Consider the following 15,254-nt stretch of genomic DNA (forward strand, 5'->3'; position numbering starts at 1 on the left):
CCACCTCCCACTCTTCACCCACCCAGCTTCTTATACTGCATTTGTCATCACAGTCATCACTTCCGCTAAGCCTGCCTTGACTTTTCAGATTCTGACTAAGCCTCTCCTGCATGCTCCCAAGGTTGCTCCCCACCCCTGTTCAGATCCTGTCACCTATTGGAATTGCCTGATGACCGTTTGTCCTCCCACTAGACCACCATGAAGTCAGGCCATGCTGCCTTTGCTCTTCACTTGGCATCTCCTGTGGTTAACACCATGCCTGAAAAGCAATAGTCGCTTTGCAAATATTTGCAGTATCCGTTGAGTGAATCTGGAAATCACAAGCCAGCTTGTTATTCGGTTTTTATAAATGTGTACAGTCCTCTGCAGTTGTCAGTGACCCAACAACAATAGCAACCTCGCATCACTGCCAAAAATTGCGCTTGGGTCACATGATTGCGTTGATGCTGCAATTTTGAACCGTTTTTGTTCCACTCTGTATCACTTGCCAGGGCAGCACCTTGGCTGGTCGACTTTCCTCTTTGCCTTAGGTATGGCGGTGAGCTGACCAAACTATGACAGGATCAGGCGCAAAGGCAATGAATGGGACCCAAGAACACCCTAGCTCCGGGATGGGTTTCTTCCAGATGCCCAATCATGAATCCAGGTAAAATTGGATTCATCATTAAGGGCTCCTCCGGTAGACTCAAACTGTTTGGGATGCTCCAAATGGAAGGACTCCCAAAGGCCATCCCTCTTACTAAACAAAACCTCACTTGAATGCCCATCCTTTCTAAAAACTCCAGTGGGGTTTTGCCACAGACAAAGCAACTGCTGCCCCCTAGCGGCATGATGGAACGGTGGTGGGGAGGTGACTGGTTACTTGCACAAGAGAAGGAAAGTCAGAGGACAGCACTTCATAGCTGCTTTTCCTCTTTTTATTAAAAATAAACCCAAACACTTTAAGTCTCATACAAAAGTTTCATTCGCTGGTGGCAGCCACGAGAACGCCTGGCCCCGTGGCACTGGTGTCCCACCTCCCCTCCCAGGAATCAGAGCTGGGCCTCAGGGAATGCCCGTAGAGACCGCTCGCTCCGGAAACAGCCAGCTGGGGGTGGGGGCTGCTCCAGAGGCAGCTCTCCCCATCCCACTAAGTGGCAAAGGTTAGATACTGGAAAGTGCCTCTTTAGTGCCAAGATAAACAAGTGGAGTGAAATGGAAACCCCTGTGATTCCTTTATTTTCCAGGGCATGGGACTTGAGAATTTTCCTGTCCCCCCCAGAGACTGGTTTCTCCTTGTGTAGGAGGCCCAAACCTCGCCCCAACCCTGATATTCTGTGGCCCTGGATATACCAGCCCCTGACTCAAGTTTTGGCCTCTGTTTTACTCGAAAAGGTGGAGCTAAAGCAGATTCCTCCTACTGGCCTCTGCCTAACGCACGGCCTGCCATCTCCTCCATGTATAGGACCTCAGGCCTGGGAGGAACCCACAACCACCCCTTTCCCCAGTTGTGCCTCTCTCCTGACTGCTGCCCACTCCTGAGCCTTGGGCACCCCTGGAGCCCCCCAGACCCCTGTTCCAGAGAGGCCTGGGAGTGATGAGGTGGAGGCGGGAGGGCTTGGTGGGAGCCGGGATCCCCCCAGGGGTGGAGCAGTACTCATGCTGGTACGGACTGCTTGTCAGGGCCAGGAGACAGGTGTGGGAGGGTGGGGCATGCGGAGGAAGGGCAACTGCCTGCCTGAGCCCCTCAGTCCCAGCCGTTGTCCTTCACCATGTGTGACATTTCAATGATGTATTTTCCCTCCTTGTACTTCTGGCTCGTCTCAAAGGCTTGCTCCTGGTGGGGAGGGAGTGGTGAATGTGGGACCACGCAGTCCCCGCCAGGTCCTCCTACCTCCTGTGTTACCCCTGCCCTGATAGTCTCCCCACCCCCCCCATCACCCAGTCCACCCCACGGGGGCTTGGAGGCCATGGAGACTGTCCATTTTGGAGGGTGCCCCCCTGTACTTACATATTTCCAGCCCAGTGTGGTTTTGCAGCTCTCACAGAAAATATCAGCTACCGAGTGGAGCCCCGTGAGCAGAAGGCGCTGTTCTGCCGGCCCACAACCCACGTTGACCCTGTCTCAAGAAACAGGAGGGACCCAGCACCCGGTGGGGTCGCTCTGTCAGTCCAGCCCCCAAACAGCCCAAAGGGACTTCCATCTGGAGAGCTTAACCCGCCCAACTGGGAGCACCCCTGCCTTCAGCGACCGGCCCCTTTAGGACCAGTGCCTGGGCCTCCTTCCAACGGGGAATTCCAGTTCTGCCCAGGCTCCCCACAGGAGAACTGCAGCCTGAGTTTCTGAACCCCTTCGCGAGAGGGGACGCAAAGCAGAGTTGCGAGGCCACCTTCTGGCGGCTCACCTTTGTCCACAGAGGGACATTAAGCACACGCGTGCGCGCGCGCACACACACACACACACACACACACACACACACACACACACAGAGAGAGAGAGAGGTGGACTCACACGGAGTTAAACAGGTAGGCTCGGCCATGGCTCCCTTGGAAGGACTGTGGAGACATGGGACAGGCAGTGACTGCGGGTTGGCCCTTGACCCTCCCCTGCTTGAATCCCCAGGGGCATGGAGGAGGAAGGGCAGGCTGGTGGGGGACAGGCGGTGGGGGAGTGGTGGGCCCCCACGTGGCGTACCTTGGAGATAAGCTCATCATGTTTGGCCAGGTGTGCTCGGCAGTGGACGCAGCTGTAGGTGCGGTGGCAACGGGGCAGGTAGCTGCGAAACGTCTTGGCTGGGAGGCAGGCAGGGCCCGGGCCCGGGTCACAGCTGGGCATGACGGGCTGCAGGACGATGCCCTGGCGGGCTGGAGGGGCCGGCGCTGTGCAGCCCCCACACAGGCGGTCGCAGGTGAAGCAGCGGAGCAGGTTGGCTAGAGCCGTGTTTCAGGGCAGGAGAAATGTGGGGGGGCTGCCCGGCCAGGGCCCCCCCCAGACGTGAACCAGATAGAAATAGAAGTCACCTGGCAAGAGGGGAAGGTGCATCATCAGGAGAGCTGTGACCTCATGGAGAGCCCCTCCCGAGGGAATGGCCAACCCGGTGCCCCTCCCATCCCTGCCCTGCGTGCCCCATCGCCATCAATTCAGCGTCTGAGCGAGCCTCGCTTTCCCCCTGGATTCCCATCTGCTCCTCCGGCAAGCCTGGCAGCCGTTCCAGGCCGCAGGTGCCCTGGCTGGGGAGGCGCTGTCTCACCCCCGCCCCCGGGGGCGGGAGCAGCCTCCAGCATCTCCATGGGGAGCAGCCGCTGGTCCCCGCTGCCATGGGAGCCACGCAATCTGCAGTGCTCTCCTGGATTTCGGTCCTCGGTGACGAGCTGCCTCCCGCATGCTCTGATAGGCTCACGGGCTCTAAGCCTCTTAGCACTGGGGTAGTCTGGCAGTGTTTCTATCTCATCGCCTCTGCAATTGGTCCTCCATACATTTTGTGTGGGAGGAGGAGGGGAAGATGAAAGGGAGAGCAGGCCAGGCCAGCTGATGCGCACGCCGGGATTCATCCGTCTCCTGGGTGTCTCCTTCACGGCTGTCTCCTTCTCTACCAGAGACCTCGGAAGTGGCCGCGATTGCCTGGTCCTGCCCCTTGGTCCACTCGGTGCGGCTCAGCAGCAGTGCCTGGCTGTCTTCTCAGCCACTGAGCCCCGGGGTCTCTTCCTACTGCTCTTTACGATGGCCTTAGCCCTCCATTCAGGATGCAGGCCCCTAGCTGTAGGAGAGGAATTCTGCTTCAGGCAAACCTGACCGCTGCTGGAATCGATGGAAAACGGCCCCCCTGGCAGGAAGGGCAGCACTCCTCCGGGGCTGAGCAGGGCTGGGGGTGTAGCGTATGGGCGACATCTTCCAGGAGCAGCAAGAGGGAGACTCGAATATTCAAAAGCTGTGCTTTGGGGCACGAGGCAGAGAATGTTTCCACCGTGTCGGCTGGGGGCAGGGGCAAACAGCAGTGCCCCTGTGGGTGGCAGAAGGTATATTTGGCCAGGTTCTGATTAGGAGTCTTGAGGAAGATGTTGACATGTGTCCAGACTCCAGCCCGTGCAGCTGAGGGGGCTGGAGGCAGAGGATAAAAAGGGAGGTGGCCTCTGGTGGCTCCGATAAGCAGGTGAGATGCTGCCTCCTCCTTCCTGGGGCCTTCAGGGCCGGGGCGTGTGGGTTACCCCAAGTCCGGTTCCGAGGTGCCCGCTGGGTGCCCTCTGGCAACGGCAGGCCCTGAGGCAGAGCAAAGGCAGCGTGGCTCCGGGGAGCCAGGGCACACAGGCTGTCCTCCTGCCCTCTGCAGGAGTGGCTGCTGCCCAGCTGCTCCAGTCCTTTCTGGGGCCTGCAGTCTCTCCATAAAACCCCGGACAGAGACAATCTTCCAGTTTCGCGTCCTGTCCCCGTGGCCGGGCCCCAGGAAGACACCGGGGGCTGAATTCGGGGTGACATTGGGCTCTGGTCGCAAGAAACAGGCTCTCCTCAACCAGCACAAACCGGTCAGCATCCACTTCACAGGTCTGCCTCCAACTTCACCTGAGGTGGCCCACTGCCGCTCCACCTAGCATACCTTCCAGGGCCCGCGAAGGGGCTGGCCAGGTCCCTGCTCAGCCTCCTTCCCCCAGCGGCCCCCGTCACGCCTCCCACCCCCTCTGCCCCCTGCTTCCCCATCAAGCAAAGCAGAGGCGGCACAGGTCAGAGAACACTCACAGGAGGGGCGGTAGGGGTCATATCTTCTCCATCTCAGATCACAGAGAAAAGCAAGTTGGGCAAATGACAGGGAAAAACAAAGACAAGCTGGGTGCTGGGGAGAGGATGGTCCCCGAGAGCCGGAGCTGGACCGTGGGAGGCAGGGGAGAGGGAGGGGAGGGTTGGGGAGGGCGTGCTGCTGAGCAACCATCACCGGCAGCAGAGGCCCCAAGGCAGAGGCTCCGGGAACCAGGTGCGAATCCTGTGCCTCTCAGGGGGGGTGGGGAATGGAGGGGGCCACACGCTCACAATGGATTTTCTCATCTGCTCTGAGGCTTCGGCCCCCTCTGGGCTGGCATTCTCGCATGGTATGGTCCAACACCATTAGCGGCGCAGCCAGCTCCCAGGGCAGGCTTGGGAAGAGGGGCGGGGGTTGGGGGGGGGGGGGCTCTGCAACAGCCACAAAACAATCAACAGCGATGCCTGATGCTGCAGCCAAAGTTGCTGGGAAATAAGTGCGGAACCGTCAGAGCTCGGTGAGGGATGGAGGAGCCGAGGAGCCGAGGAGCGGAGGCAGCAGGGAGGGGGAAGGGAGGACAAAGGATGGATGAATAATGCTTTTGCAAAGGGGAGAAAGCAACACGCAGCAGGGGGAGGAAATTTGCAAAGGGGAGGAAATCATTTGGAGAAGGGCTGCCCCCTCACCTTGAGGTCTGCTCCAGAGATCTCCGTCTACCTCTCTCTCTCTCTCTCTATCTCTCTGCTCACTCTTCTCTCTTCTCTGTCCGCTCCTTCAATTGGGAAGGGGGTGGGGGGGAGGGGGAGGGATTCAGGGGCTAGGGACTGGGGCTGCAGAGCTGGCCAGCTGCTGGGGGGCCAGAGGTTGTCTCCCGTCTGTCCCTCGGTCTGTGGGTGAATGTAGCTGTGTGTTGTGGAACTGCATCATAACACTGTGAGTCATCCATCCCCCCACCCCCCTCACCTCCCACGTCAGAGCAGGGCTGGGAGACACAGGAGGCGGGTCGGGAGGGAGAAGGCAGGCATCCAGAGAAAGGTTTGGGGTGGGGGGCGGGGGGAGGAGGTGAGGCAGGGGTGGGAACAGAAAGCCAGGACAGGAGGGGTGCGAAAGAGAAAAGGCTGGTTGCTGAGGAGGAAGACAGTGTGGTCAAGGAGAGAGGACCTTGGGGAAGGACAGGACTGGACAAAGATGGAGCACCGGTGGCAGGGCTGGAGGAGAGGAGGTGGTGAGGCAGGGGGCTGTGAGAGATGGATGCAGAGAGTCGGGCTCCTGTGCACACGGTTAAGATGACATTTCCTGTTTCAGCTCGGATCCCAGTCTGACACAGAGAGAAGGCATACTGGTGGTCCCATACAGCAAATTGTGCCCCCAAGCTCGTGCCAGGCACTTTCCAGCCTCAAAGCCTCAGCTTAAGACACCCCCCCCCCCCAAAGGAGACACTGACCCAGTAGGACATCTTACACACAGGAACCTGTGAGCCACCTCCAAATTCCTTGTGCCTCACGAATGGAGACACCTACATTACAGAAGGTTCCCTCCTGGGCAGTAGACTTTCTGAGGCAGGGGCTCTAGGCCAGGGGTCGCCAACCGGTGGTCCATGGACCAATGGTGGTCCATGAGGTCTGAAAGGTTGGCAACCGCTGGCCTAGACCACAAGCCAGGAAGTGAGGAAATTTAGCAAAACCCCTTTGGACACAGGGAAACCTAGTGGTAGGGAAAGTGAGGAACACAGCCTGTCAAGAGACGCACCTAGGCTGTCATCCCCCTACTTGACACAGTGGTTGGCACCTAGAGGACATTAAAATTGTTTTTAATAAAAACAAAAACCCAGCCCTAGCTGGTTCGGCTCAATGGAGGGAGCGTCAGACTGTGGACTGAAGGGTCCCAGGTTTGATTTCTGTCAGGGGCACATGCCCAGGTTGCTGGCTTGGTCCCCCATGGGGGGGCAATGCAGGAGGCAGCTAATCATGATTCTCTCTCATCGTTGATGTTTCTCTCTCCCTCTCCCTTCCTCCCTGAAATAAATAAATATATTTTTTAAAAATCCAAGAATTTATTCCGGGTATTCTGTAAAATCAGTCTCTACCCAACAACCTCTCTCCTATTGGGCTGTGAGTTTTACTGGGGTCTCTTTCCCTCCTTGAATCCCAGACAGTTACACAATGTCAATCATTTACCCTGCAGGCAACAGGTCGGGCCACGTCTATAAGCCTCTTGTCACAAGCTTGGGCTTTGGAATCTTATATATATATATATATATATATATATATATATATATATATATATATATATATATTTTTTTTTTTTAATATATTTTATTGATTTTGTACAGAGAGGAAGGGAAAGAGATAGAGAGTTAGAAACATTGATGAGAGAGAGTCATCAATCAGCTGCCTCTTGCACACCCCCTACTGGGGATATGCCTGCAACCAAGGTACATGCCCTTGTCTGGAATCGAACCCGGGACCCTTCAGTCCCCAAGTCGACGCTCTATCCATTGAGCCAAACCGTCCCGGCTTGTATATTTTTTTGCTATGACATTTGCTCATGGTGTGACTTTGAGCAAATGACAGGTTTACACTTTCTGAGACCCAGTTTCTTGTCTGTAAAATAGGGGTAATAACAGTAACCATCCTCTTAAAAGTTGTTCTGAAGATTGATTGGGATGATACACATAAAGTACTAAGCATGATGCCTATAACAAGAAAGCATCTGATGTTAGCTTTTAAGTTTTTATTGCAGTTTGAGGAGGGGAAGCTATGATAATGCCATCCATTTATACAGTGGCTTACATTTTTCAAAGCCCTTTCAGGTATCTTCTTTCATAGACACTCTGTATAGTCAGTTTTATTACTTCCAGAGGAAGGAGGAGAGATAAGCAGAGGAACTTGCCTAAGCTAGTACTCAAAATCAGGATTTTGGAAACTGAGTCCAGTTATTATAACAACAGCAAACACCTAAGTAGTGCCAGGGACTGTCCTCTAGGCTTTACAGGTGTAAATTCACTTAGTCCTCACTGTCATTGTCATCCTCACTTTACAGATGAGGACTTTTTTCAGTCTAGCTCACATGGTTAATTTCCTGCTGGCCCTACCTTACCACTCATTTTCTTAGGATGCCATCCTCACTTCTCAGTTTTTTCTCTGATGGTTTGCTTGAATTATTTCATTCATTCACCATGCATGCATGAGTTCCTCAATGAACTATTAGGTATCGCCTAATCTTTCACCATTCTTCAAAAATTCAATTCCAGTCTTCCATTCGCATATGTTCTCTCCAAGTGAGCTCATGCTGTCCTGCTTCTCTACAGTGTATCTCCTAAATCTGTTTCTTCGCCTCCACACTCTTTCTCTTGAGGCAAATTCTCTGAAGGTCGTCTTTATTTGGATGCTGTACAGCTACCTCAAACTGAATTTAGGGAGGAGCACGCACTCCACCTCCTTTAGACTGCTCTTCATTCTGCTTCTTAAACAGAGTCAGGGCACAACATTTAAAGCATCTGTGCATGCCTACACTCACTTTTCTCACCAAGCCCTCCTGTCATCCGCCCCCAAATAGCACTGTCCTCATGGTCTTTTTCAATCTCCTCTCCAGTTAAATCCTTGATTATTATTTTCCTGAGTTAAACTGATAACCTATTTTGCTTCCAAACATTCAATCCTTACCCCCCACTTCCCACTGTTTTCCTCAAAAATAGTTTCTCATATTCCTCCAGCACTTTCATTTCCTTTCTGGTCTGCTGTATAGATAAGAACACTTCCTCCATCTCCTCCCCCTCCCTCTCTTCTTCTTTTTGTCTCCCCTCCTTCCCCCCGCCTCCCCAATTCTCCCTTTCAATGTCAAACTTCTGGTACTCTCACTCAAGGTACCAGAGAGTGCTATCATTCAAAACGCATTATGTTTTCAGAATTTATCTTAAACCCCAGAATCCTGTGGAGTTCCTTTCTTCATACCCAGCTAGCAACGTCTCCCATACATTTCTCTAACTTAAGGTTTCCCCTCCTTACACGTGAAAAGAAAAACAAACCATCCACAGGCAATCCTATGTGTAAGTCCCTAACTTTATGATACTTCATGTTCTGTATGTTAGCCTGTTAGAAATCAGGACATGTTCTTTTTTTTAAAATATGTTTTGATTTTTTACAGAGAAGAAGGTAGAGGGATAGAGAGTTAGAAACATCAGTGAGAGAGAAACATCGATCAGCTGCCTCCCCCATACACACCCACTGGGGATGTGCCTGCAACCAAGGCACATGCCCTTGACCGGAATTGAACCCGGGACTCTTCAGTTTAAAGGCCAACACTCTATCCACTGAGCCAAACCAGTTTCGGCAGGACATGTTCTGTGACTACACACTTTAGTGATGCGCAAAGGGCAGCATTCCAAGAGAAATATTGAGTCAAAATGAAGTATAATTGGAATCCGATAGAAAAATAACACTGAAAGAGAAAAGTTCTTTTTTAAGAAATATATATTTTATTGATTTTTTACAATGAGGGAGAGGGATAGAGAGTCAGAAATATTGATGAGAGAAAAACATTAGTCAGCTGCCTCCTGCACACCTACTACTGGGGATGTGCCAGCAACCAAGGTACATGCCCTTGACCGATTCGAACCTGGGACCTTTCAGTTCCAAGGCTGACGCTCTATCCACTGAGCCAAACCTGTCAGAGTGAGAAGTTCTTAAGACACAAATTTAGCACGTGTCTCTTGAGATAGAACTTTTAATAATAAACCCTCTTTAAGTTTCAGGGTATGAAGTTGAGAACAGTGTTTTGAAATAACAGCAACTACTGTTTCCTAAGTGCCAGTTAGGGGTCGGTAGTTTGTTTCACATCAGGAACTTGTTCAGTGGTTGCTGCTGAGTATATTGGCAGGTCTGGAATTCCAATTCAGGCCACACACCTGGACCCTGCCTAAAGGTGCAACTCAGGCTCAGTGGATAGAGCCTCAGCCTGCGGACTGAGAGGTCCCAGGTTCGATTCTGGTCAAGGACATGTATGTACCTTGGTTGCAGGCACATCCCCAGTAGGGGTTGTGCAAGAGGCAGCTGATTGATGTTTCTCACTCTCTATCCCTCTCCCTTACAATAAATAAACAAACAAACAAATAAATAAATACATAAATAAATACATAAAGGCGCAACTCAGCTGCTGACTTGGGAGCATCATCCCTTTGCTAGGCATTGCTGTCCTGAAAGACAGAGAGAAGTTGCCTCCCTGGGAGGCTATCTTGGGACCTAGACAGCGAGTCTCCCTCCGTTCCCGCCACCGCCCTTCCCCTTCCCGGGCAGCGGATGAGCGAGAACCGGGTGGTGGGTCCGCTCCCGCAACCCTTGGCGACCCTTGGCCCCTCGGCGGGTCAGGGCCGCGCGGGGGCGTCACCGCCGCTCCTATAGGAGTAAGAGGATTAAGTTAGCAAGCGAACAATGACCGTCGCTGCTCCGCCCACCTTTTGCGTCACAATCAAAACAGTCCTATAACTACAACTCCCAGAAGGCCGGGCCCAGAAGGCCGGGCGGTTGCAGGAGCGCAACTGCACCCAGCCGTTTCCGCAAAACTACATTTCCCAAGGGGCATTGCGCGGCCGCGTCGCCTCCACTGCGCAAGTGCAGGGCTGCTCGCGTTTCCGGCGTGGGTCTGGGGCTGCCCAGCTGTGGTTGGGCTAGGGTCCTGCCCCGAAGGGCTTCTCGGTTTACCGTCACGGGTTAGTGGCTGTGCAGGTAAGATAATAAGCTCTGGAAGGCCACCGTCGCCTCCTTGGGACATGGGCGGATTTCGTATCTGTGTCAGCTGGGACAGATGCGGGACCTAGAGGTGCGGTCCGGTGTCGGAAATAACTTCCTGGTCATTTCTCGGCGTTTTCTAGTTTCAAAATGATGTTTTCCCCCAACAATCCCTGCCGGCCCCCAGAACAATATTTTGTGTGAGGAAGTGTAAGTGCCTCCAGTTGGCAGCTGAGGAAAAGATTCATAGAGGTTAAGTGATTTGTGTGAAGAGGACAATGATGACAAGAAGCCAACAACTAAATTTGAACTAGAGCGAGAAACAGAACTACGCTTTGAGGTGGAAGCATCTCAGTTCAGTTCCTGAGCGGAATATTGAAATGTTTTGGGTTGTTTTTTTAAGTCCAATATTGCTATTCTCTGGTTTGCATCCGGATTTTTGTTGACTAAGAGGGTTGGGGAGAAGGCACCTCTTGCCTTCTCTGGAGTATCCCAATGGAGTGATGAAGGGAGCGATGAGGTGACGTGATCAAGTGTTTTGTCGATCTGTAGATATAATTTTTAAAATATATTTTTACTGATTTCAGAGAGGAAGAGAGAGGGAAAGAGAAACATCAATGATGAGAGGGAATCATTGATAGGCTGCCTCCTGAACGCCCCCTACTGGGGATTGAGCCTGCAGTCTAGGCATGTGCCCTTGGCTGGAGTGGAACCTGGGACCCTTCAGGCTACAGGCCAACGCTCTAGCCACTGAGCCAAACCAGCTAGGACTATAATTTTATTCTATTTTTTAAAAATATATTTTATTGATTTTTAACAGAGAGAAAGAGAGAGAGATAGAGAGCTAGAAACGTCGATGAGAGAGAAACATAGACCAGCTGCCTCTTGCACATTCCCCTACCGGGGATGTGCCCGCAACCAAGGTACATGCCCTTGACCGGAATCAAACCTGGGACCTTTCAGTCCGCAGACCGACGCTCCACCACTGAGCCAAACCGGCTTTGGCTATAATTTTATTCTAATGTCTCAGTTATGTACTCGGTGTATGTACAGAGGTGCTTGTGGGTTATCAAGCCCTATCCTGGGTACTAGAGATACAGCAGGAAACAAAAATGCCCAACCTTAGTGGCGTAGACAGATGGTGATCAGAGATAAGGAGAAAAATAAAGCAGGAAACATTCATTGGAGGATTTTGAACAGAATTCTAACTTGTATTTAGATCTGATATTTAATTTGTGTACTAGGCACAGCAGCTACACCGAAAAGATGGGAGAGGAGTCCAATGATGACAAGAAGCCAACCACTAAATTTGAACTAGAGCGAGAAACAGAACTTCGCTTTGAGGTGGAAGCATCTCAGACAGTTCAGTTGGAGCTGCTGGCTGGCATGGCAGAGATCTTTGGCACAGAGCTGACCCGAAACAAGAAGTTCACCTTTGATGCCGGTGCCAAGGTGGCTGTTTTCACCTGGCACGGCTGCTCTGTGCAGCTCAGTGGCCGCACCGAGGTGGCTTATGTCTCCAAGGACACCCCTATGTTGCTTTACCTCAACACTCATACAGCTTTGGAGCAGATGCGGAGGCAGGCGGAGAAGGAAGAAGAGCGAGGCCCCCGGGTGATGGTAGTGGGCCCCACTGATGTGGGCAAGTCCACGGTGTGCCGCCTGCTGCTCAACTACGCAGTGCGTTTGGGCCGCCGTCCCACTTACGTGGAGCTGGATGTGGGCCAGGGCTCTGTGTCTATCCCTGGTACCATGGGGGCCCTCTACATTGAGCGGCCAGCGGATGTTGAAGAAGGATTCTCCATCCAGGCCCCTCTGGTTTATCATTTTGGATCCACCACTCCTGGCACCAACATCAAGCTTTATAATAAGGTCAGAGCCAAAGTGTGATGGAGGGTAGGGTTGCTATCAGTGTAGGAAGCTTTGCAGAAGTTGCTGGTTTGTGGGAACCCCTTTCACGTCCTGCATGGTTCAGGGTTGCGTGGTTCAGGGTTTGGGTTCTGGAGAAGGACCACACACAAAGAGAGACTGGAAGAGATTTAATTTGGCGATATGGGGGTCAGGCAGGAGCCCACCTCTAGTGGGAGGACTGCCACTAGGCTCTGTGCCTTGTTATTCCTTTTTATATATATATATTTTATTGATTTTTTACAGAGAGGAAGGGAGAGAGATAGAGAGTTAGGAACATCGATGAGAGAGAATCATCGATCAGCTGCCTCTTGCACACCCCCTACTGGGGATGTGCCCACAACCAAGGTACATGCCCTTGACCGGAATCGAACCTGGGACCTTTCAATCCGTAGCCCGACACTCTATCCACTGGGCCAAACCGGTCTGGGATACACCCATAGCCCTTTGGCAGGTAATAAGTGTATTATAACATCTAAGGATTTACATGATTACAAGGTGGGAAAGTTTCCTCAGTTACCAATGTCTCAATTAGATAGGGAGTGGTTGGCTCTGACCTTTTAGACTCAGAGCTTCAAGGTTGACCAACTTTTTACATCTTTCTGTTAGTGAGACAATGATCAGTTTCCGGCCACTGGTTAAAACTATAGGCATCTCTTTGCTCCTTCTCCGCAGGTATTATTGCCATATGATTTTGGAAAAGATAGTTCCAATTATAAGTCTATCTCAGATTATTAGATGTTTCTGTGGACCTATTAAGTTATTTATTAAATTCCCACTTGGGAGACAGAAAAAGCAACATAAAAATTAAATCCGTGTTACGGGATCAAAACCATAGTCATTAAAAATGTTTTTCTTGCCAAAACCGGTTTGGCTCAGTGGTAGAGCATCGGTCTGCGGACTGAACGGTCCCAGGTTCGATTCCGGTCAAGGGCATGTACCTTGGTTGCGGGCACATCCCCGACAGGGGGTGTGCAAGAGGCAGCTGGTCGATGTTTCTCTCTCATCGACGTTTCTAGCTCTCTATCTCTCTCCCTTCCTCTCTGTAAAAAATCAAGAAAATATATTTAAAAAATAAAAAATAAATGTTTTTCTTGTACCTAATAGTACTTATTCTAAAGAGGGACAAGATAATAATAGGTGTGTTCGTTTCTGTGTTTTTTCCCTTACCTCGGTTGTCTTTTGCAGATTACATCCCGTCTAGCAGATGTGTTCAACCAAAGGTGTGAAGTGAACCGACGGGCGTCCGTGAGCGGCTGTGTCATTAACACCTGCGGCTGGGTCAAGGGCTCTGGTTACCAGGCCCTGGTGCATGCGGCGTCAGCCTTTGAGGTAGACGTGGTTGTGGTTCTGGATCAAGAACGGCTTTACAATGAACTGAAACGGGACTTGCCTCACTTTGTGCGTACGGTGCTGCTCCCTAAATCAGGGGGCGTGGTTGAGCGCTCCAAAGACTTCCGGCGGGAATGTAGGGATGAGCGTATCCGTGAGTATTTCTATGGATTCCGGGGCTGTTTTTACCCCCATGCCTTCAATGTCAAATTTTCAGATGTGAAAATCTACAAAGTTGGGGCACCCACCATTCCAGACTCCTGTTTGCCTTTGGGCATGTCTCAGGAGGACAATCAGCTGAAGCTAGTACCTGTCACCCCTGGCCGAGATATGGTGCACCACCTCCTGAGCGTCAGCACTGCCGAGGGCACAGAGGAGAACCTTTCTGAGACCAGTGTGGCCGGTTTCATCGTGGTGACCAGTGTGGACCTGGAGCATCAGGTGTTTACCGTTCTCTCTCCAGCCCCTCGCCCACTGCCGAAGAACTTCCTTCTCATCATGGATATCCGGTTCATGGATCTTAAGTAGAATCAGGGAGTCTTGCTCTCGGGGGTACGGAGGTCTCTGGCCATCACCAGAGACAGATGGGCTGAAGAGTGAGAGTCTGTTGAGGCCAGTAAATGGTGGACCAGTAAAAAGCATGTATTCTACCTCTTAAAACGGGTGATGCTAACTTAACTACTAATCTTGAAACAAAAGAAAAACCACGAGACTATAATTGGTTTCTTAGATCACCTAAGGTGCCACTTAAAATTCTCTAGGCCCTGGAGAATCCCATTTCTTTCACTGTGCTACTATGTGGACTCATTTTTTTTTTTTTTAAACCCACTGCTTTGTATACAATATATAGTACTTGTTACCTTATTTTTCCAGGATGTGCAAGTGTATTAGAAGGACTCTTTAAAGTTCAAACTTGGAAAAAATTTTAATAAATATTTTTGCCATATCACAGAAGTTGGTATAATTTTTTTTTTCTCCCTAAGAATTATAGAAACATTATTAGAATGACTTATTGCTGAATGCTTAGAAAAGGGGAAAACAAAGAGCCCACCTATAAGCCAAGCAGGTAAATAGGTGCTAACTAACTCTGTTCTCTGTGCAGAGGGTCAAAGAGGCTAGTGATAAACTTGGGCTGAGGATTCAAATCTAATAACTTTCCAGAGATCATTTTCTTCCAGGTGCAATTATCTTTCCTATTGTCTATTTGCTTGGAATCAGAATCTAAGTCAAAGTGTAAATTGAGCTTTCAGGTAATAAGCCGGGAAAGCCCATTCTCTGATCTGCAAATGCTTGGTGTTCCTTGTTTGGACTTGGATTACTGAATAAGTATCTGTTGCCCTTCATCTGTTCATTGTTTCCACAAGTATTTATTGAGCACCTACTGTTTGCCAGGAACCATTCTAGATGGGGAACAAGATAAAGTCTTATGGAGCTAACATAAAACAAACACAAAAAAACAGTGCTATTCAAAGACTTAAAACTGGGTGATACGGGACAGTGACTAAGAGGCTACTTTAGACTGGGGTGGTCAGGGGAGGCCTCTCCTGAGTTAAGAACTGAATGGTGCACAGCTAGTGTG

The 15,254-nt window shown here is 51.1% G+C and overlaps 2 protein-coding genes across 10 annotated transcripts; one reads left to right on the forward strand and one right to left on the reverse strand.

The window, feature by feature from the left end:
- Positions 1–899: 899 nt before the first annotated feature.
- Positions 900–5,609, reverse strand: YPEL4 (yippee like 4). Of its 2 annotated transcripts, none has more exons than XM_036427116.2 (5): positions 5,396–5,609; positions 2,675–3,000; positions 2,492–2,535; positions 1,991–2,099; positions 900–1,816 (listed from the first exon to the last, which is right to left on the reverse strand). In XM_036427116.2, the coding sequence occupies exons 2-5, from the start codon at positions 2,813–2,815 to the stop codon at positions 1,727–1,729; spliced, it is 384 nt and encodes a 127-aa protein (XP_036283009.1). In that variant the 5' UTR covers positions 2,816–3,000; positions 5,396–5,609; the 3' UTR covers positions 900–1,726. The 2 variants fall into 2 exon arrangements, with proteins under 2 accessions (XP_036283009.1, XP_036283010.1); XM_036427117.2 differs by lacking the exon at positions 5,396–5,609 and adding an exon at positions 4,712–4,907.
- Positions 5,610–10,279: 4,670 nt separating this feature from the next.
- On the forward strand, positions 10,280–14,489 carry CLP1 (cleavage factor polyribonucleotide kinase subunit 1). 8 transcript variants are annotated; one of them, XM_045577547.1, is made up of 4 exons: positions 10,374–10,432; positions 10,578–10,645; positions 11,680–12,307; positions 13,532–14,489. In XM_045577547.1, the coding sequence occupies exons 3-4, from the start codon at positions 11,702–11,704 to the stop codon at positions 14,201–14,203; spliced, it is 1,278 nt and encodes a 425-aa protein (XP_045433503.1). In that variant the 5' UTR covers positions 10,374–10,432; positions 10,578–10,645; positions 11,680–11,701; the 3' UTR covers positions 14,204–14,489. The 8 variants fall into 8 exon arrangements, with proteins under 8 accessions (XP_036283002.1, XP_036283003.1, XP_036283006.1 ...); XM_036427111.2 differs by having other exon boundaries at positions 10,400–10,445; XM_036427109.2 differs by lacking the exon at positions 10,578–10,645 and having other exon boundaries at positions 10,280–10,432.
- Positions 14,490–15,254: the final 765 nt, after the last annotated feature.

Source organism: Pipistrellus kuhlii, unplaced genomic scaffold, assembly GCF_014108245.1.
Source record: "Pipistrellus kuhlii isolate mPipKuh1 unplaced genomic scaffold, mPipKuh1.p scaffold_m20_p_9, whole genome shotgun sequence".
Lineage (NCBI taxonomy): Eukaryota > Metazoa > Chordata > Mammalia > Chiroptera > Vespertilionidae > Pipistrellus > Pipistrellus kuhlii.

Excerpts from the sequence above, each read along its gene's own strand:
- CLP1 (XM_036427109.2), top strand. The coding sequence starts at position 11,702 with ATGGGAGAGGAGTCCAATGATGACAAGAAGCCAACCACTAAATTTGAA. Across the intron at positions 12,308-13,531 it reads ACATCAAGCTTTATAATAAG|ATTACATCCCGTCTAGCAGA; the intron begins GTCAGAGCCAAA and ends TGTCTTTTGCAG.
- YPEL4 (XM_036427116.2), bottom strand. The coding sequence starts at position 2,815 with ATGCCCAGCTGTGACCCGGGCCCGGGCCCTGCCTGCCTCCCAGCCAAG. Across the intron at positions 2,536-2,674 it reads ATGATGAGCTTATCTCCAAG|TCCTTCCAAGGGAGCCATGG; the intron begins GTACGCCACGTG and ends ATGTCTCCACAG. Across the intron at positions 2,100-2,491 it reads GCCTACCTGTTTAACTCCGT|GGTCAACGTGGGTTGTGGGC; the intron begins GTGAGTCCACCT and ends TTCTTGAGACAG.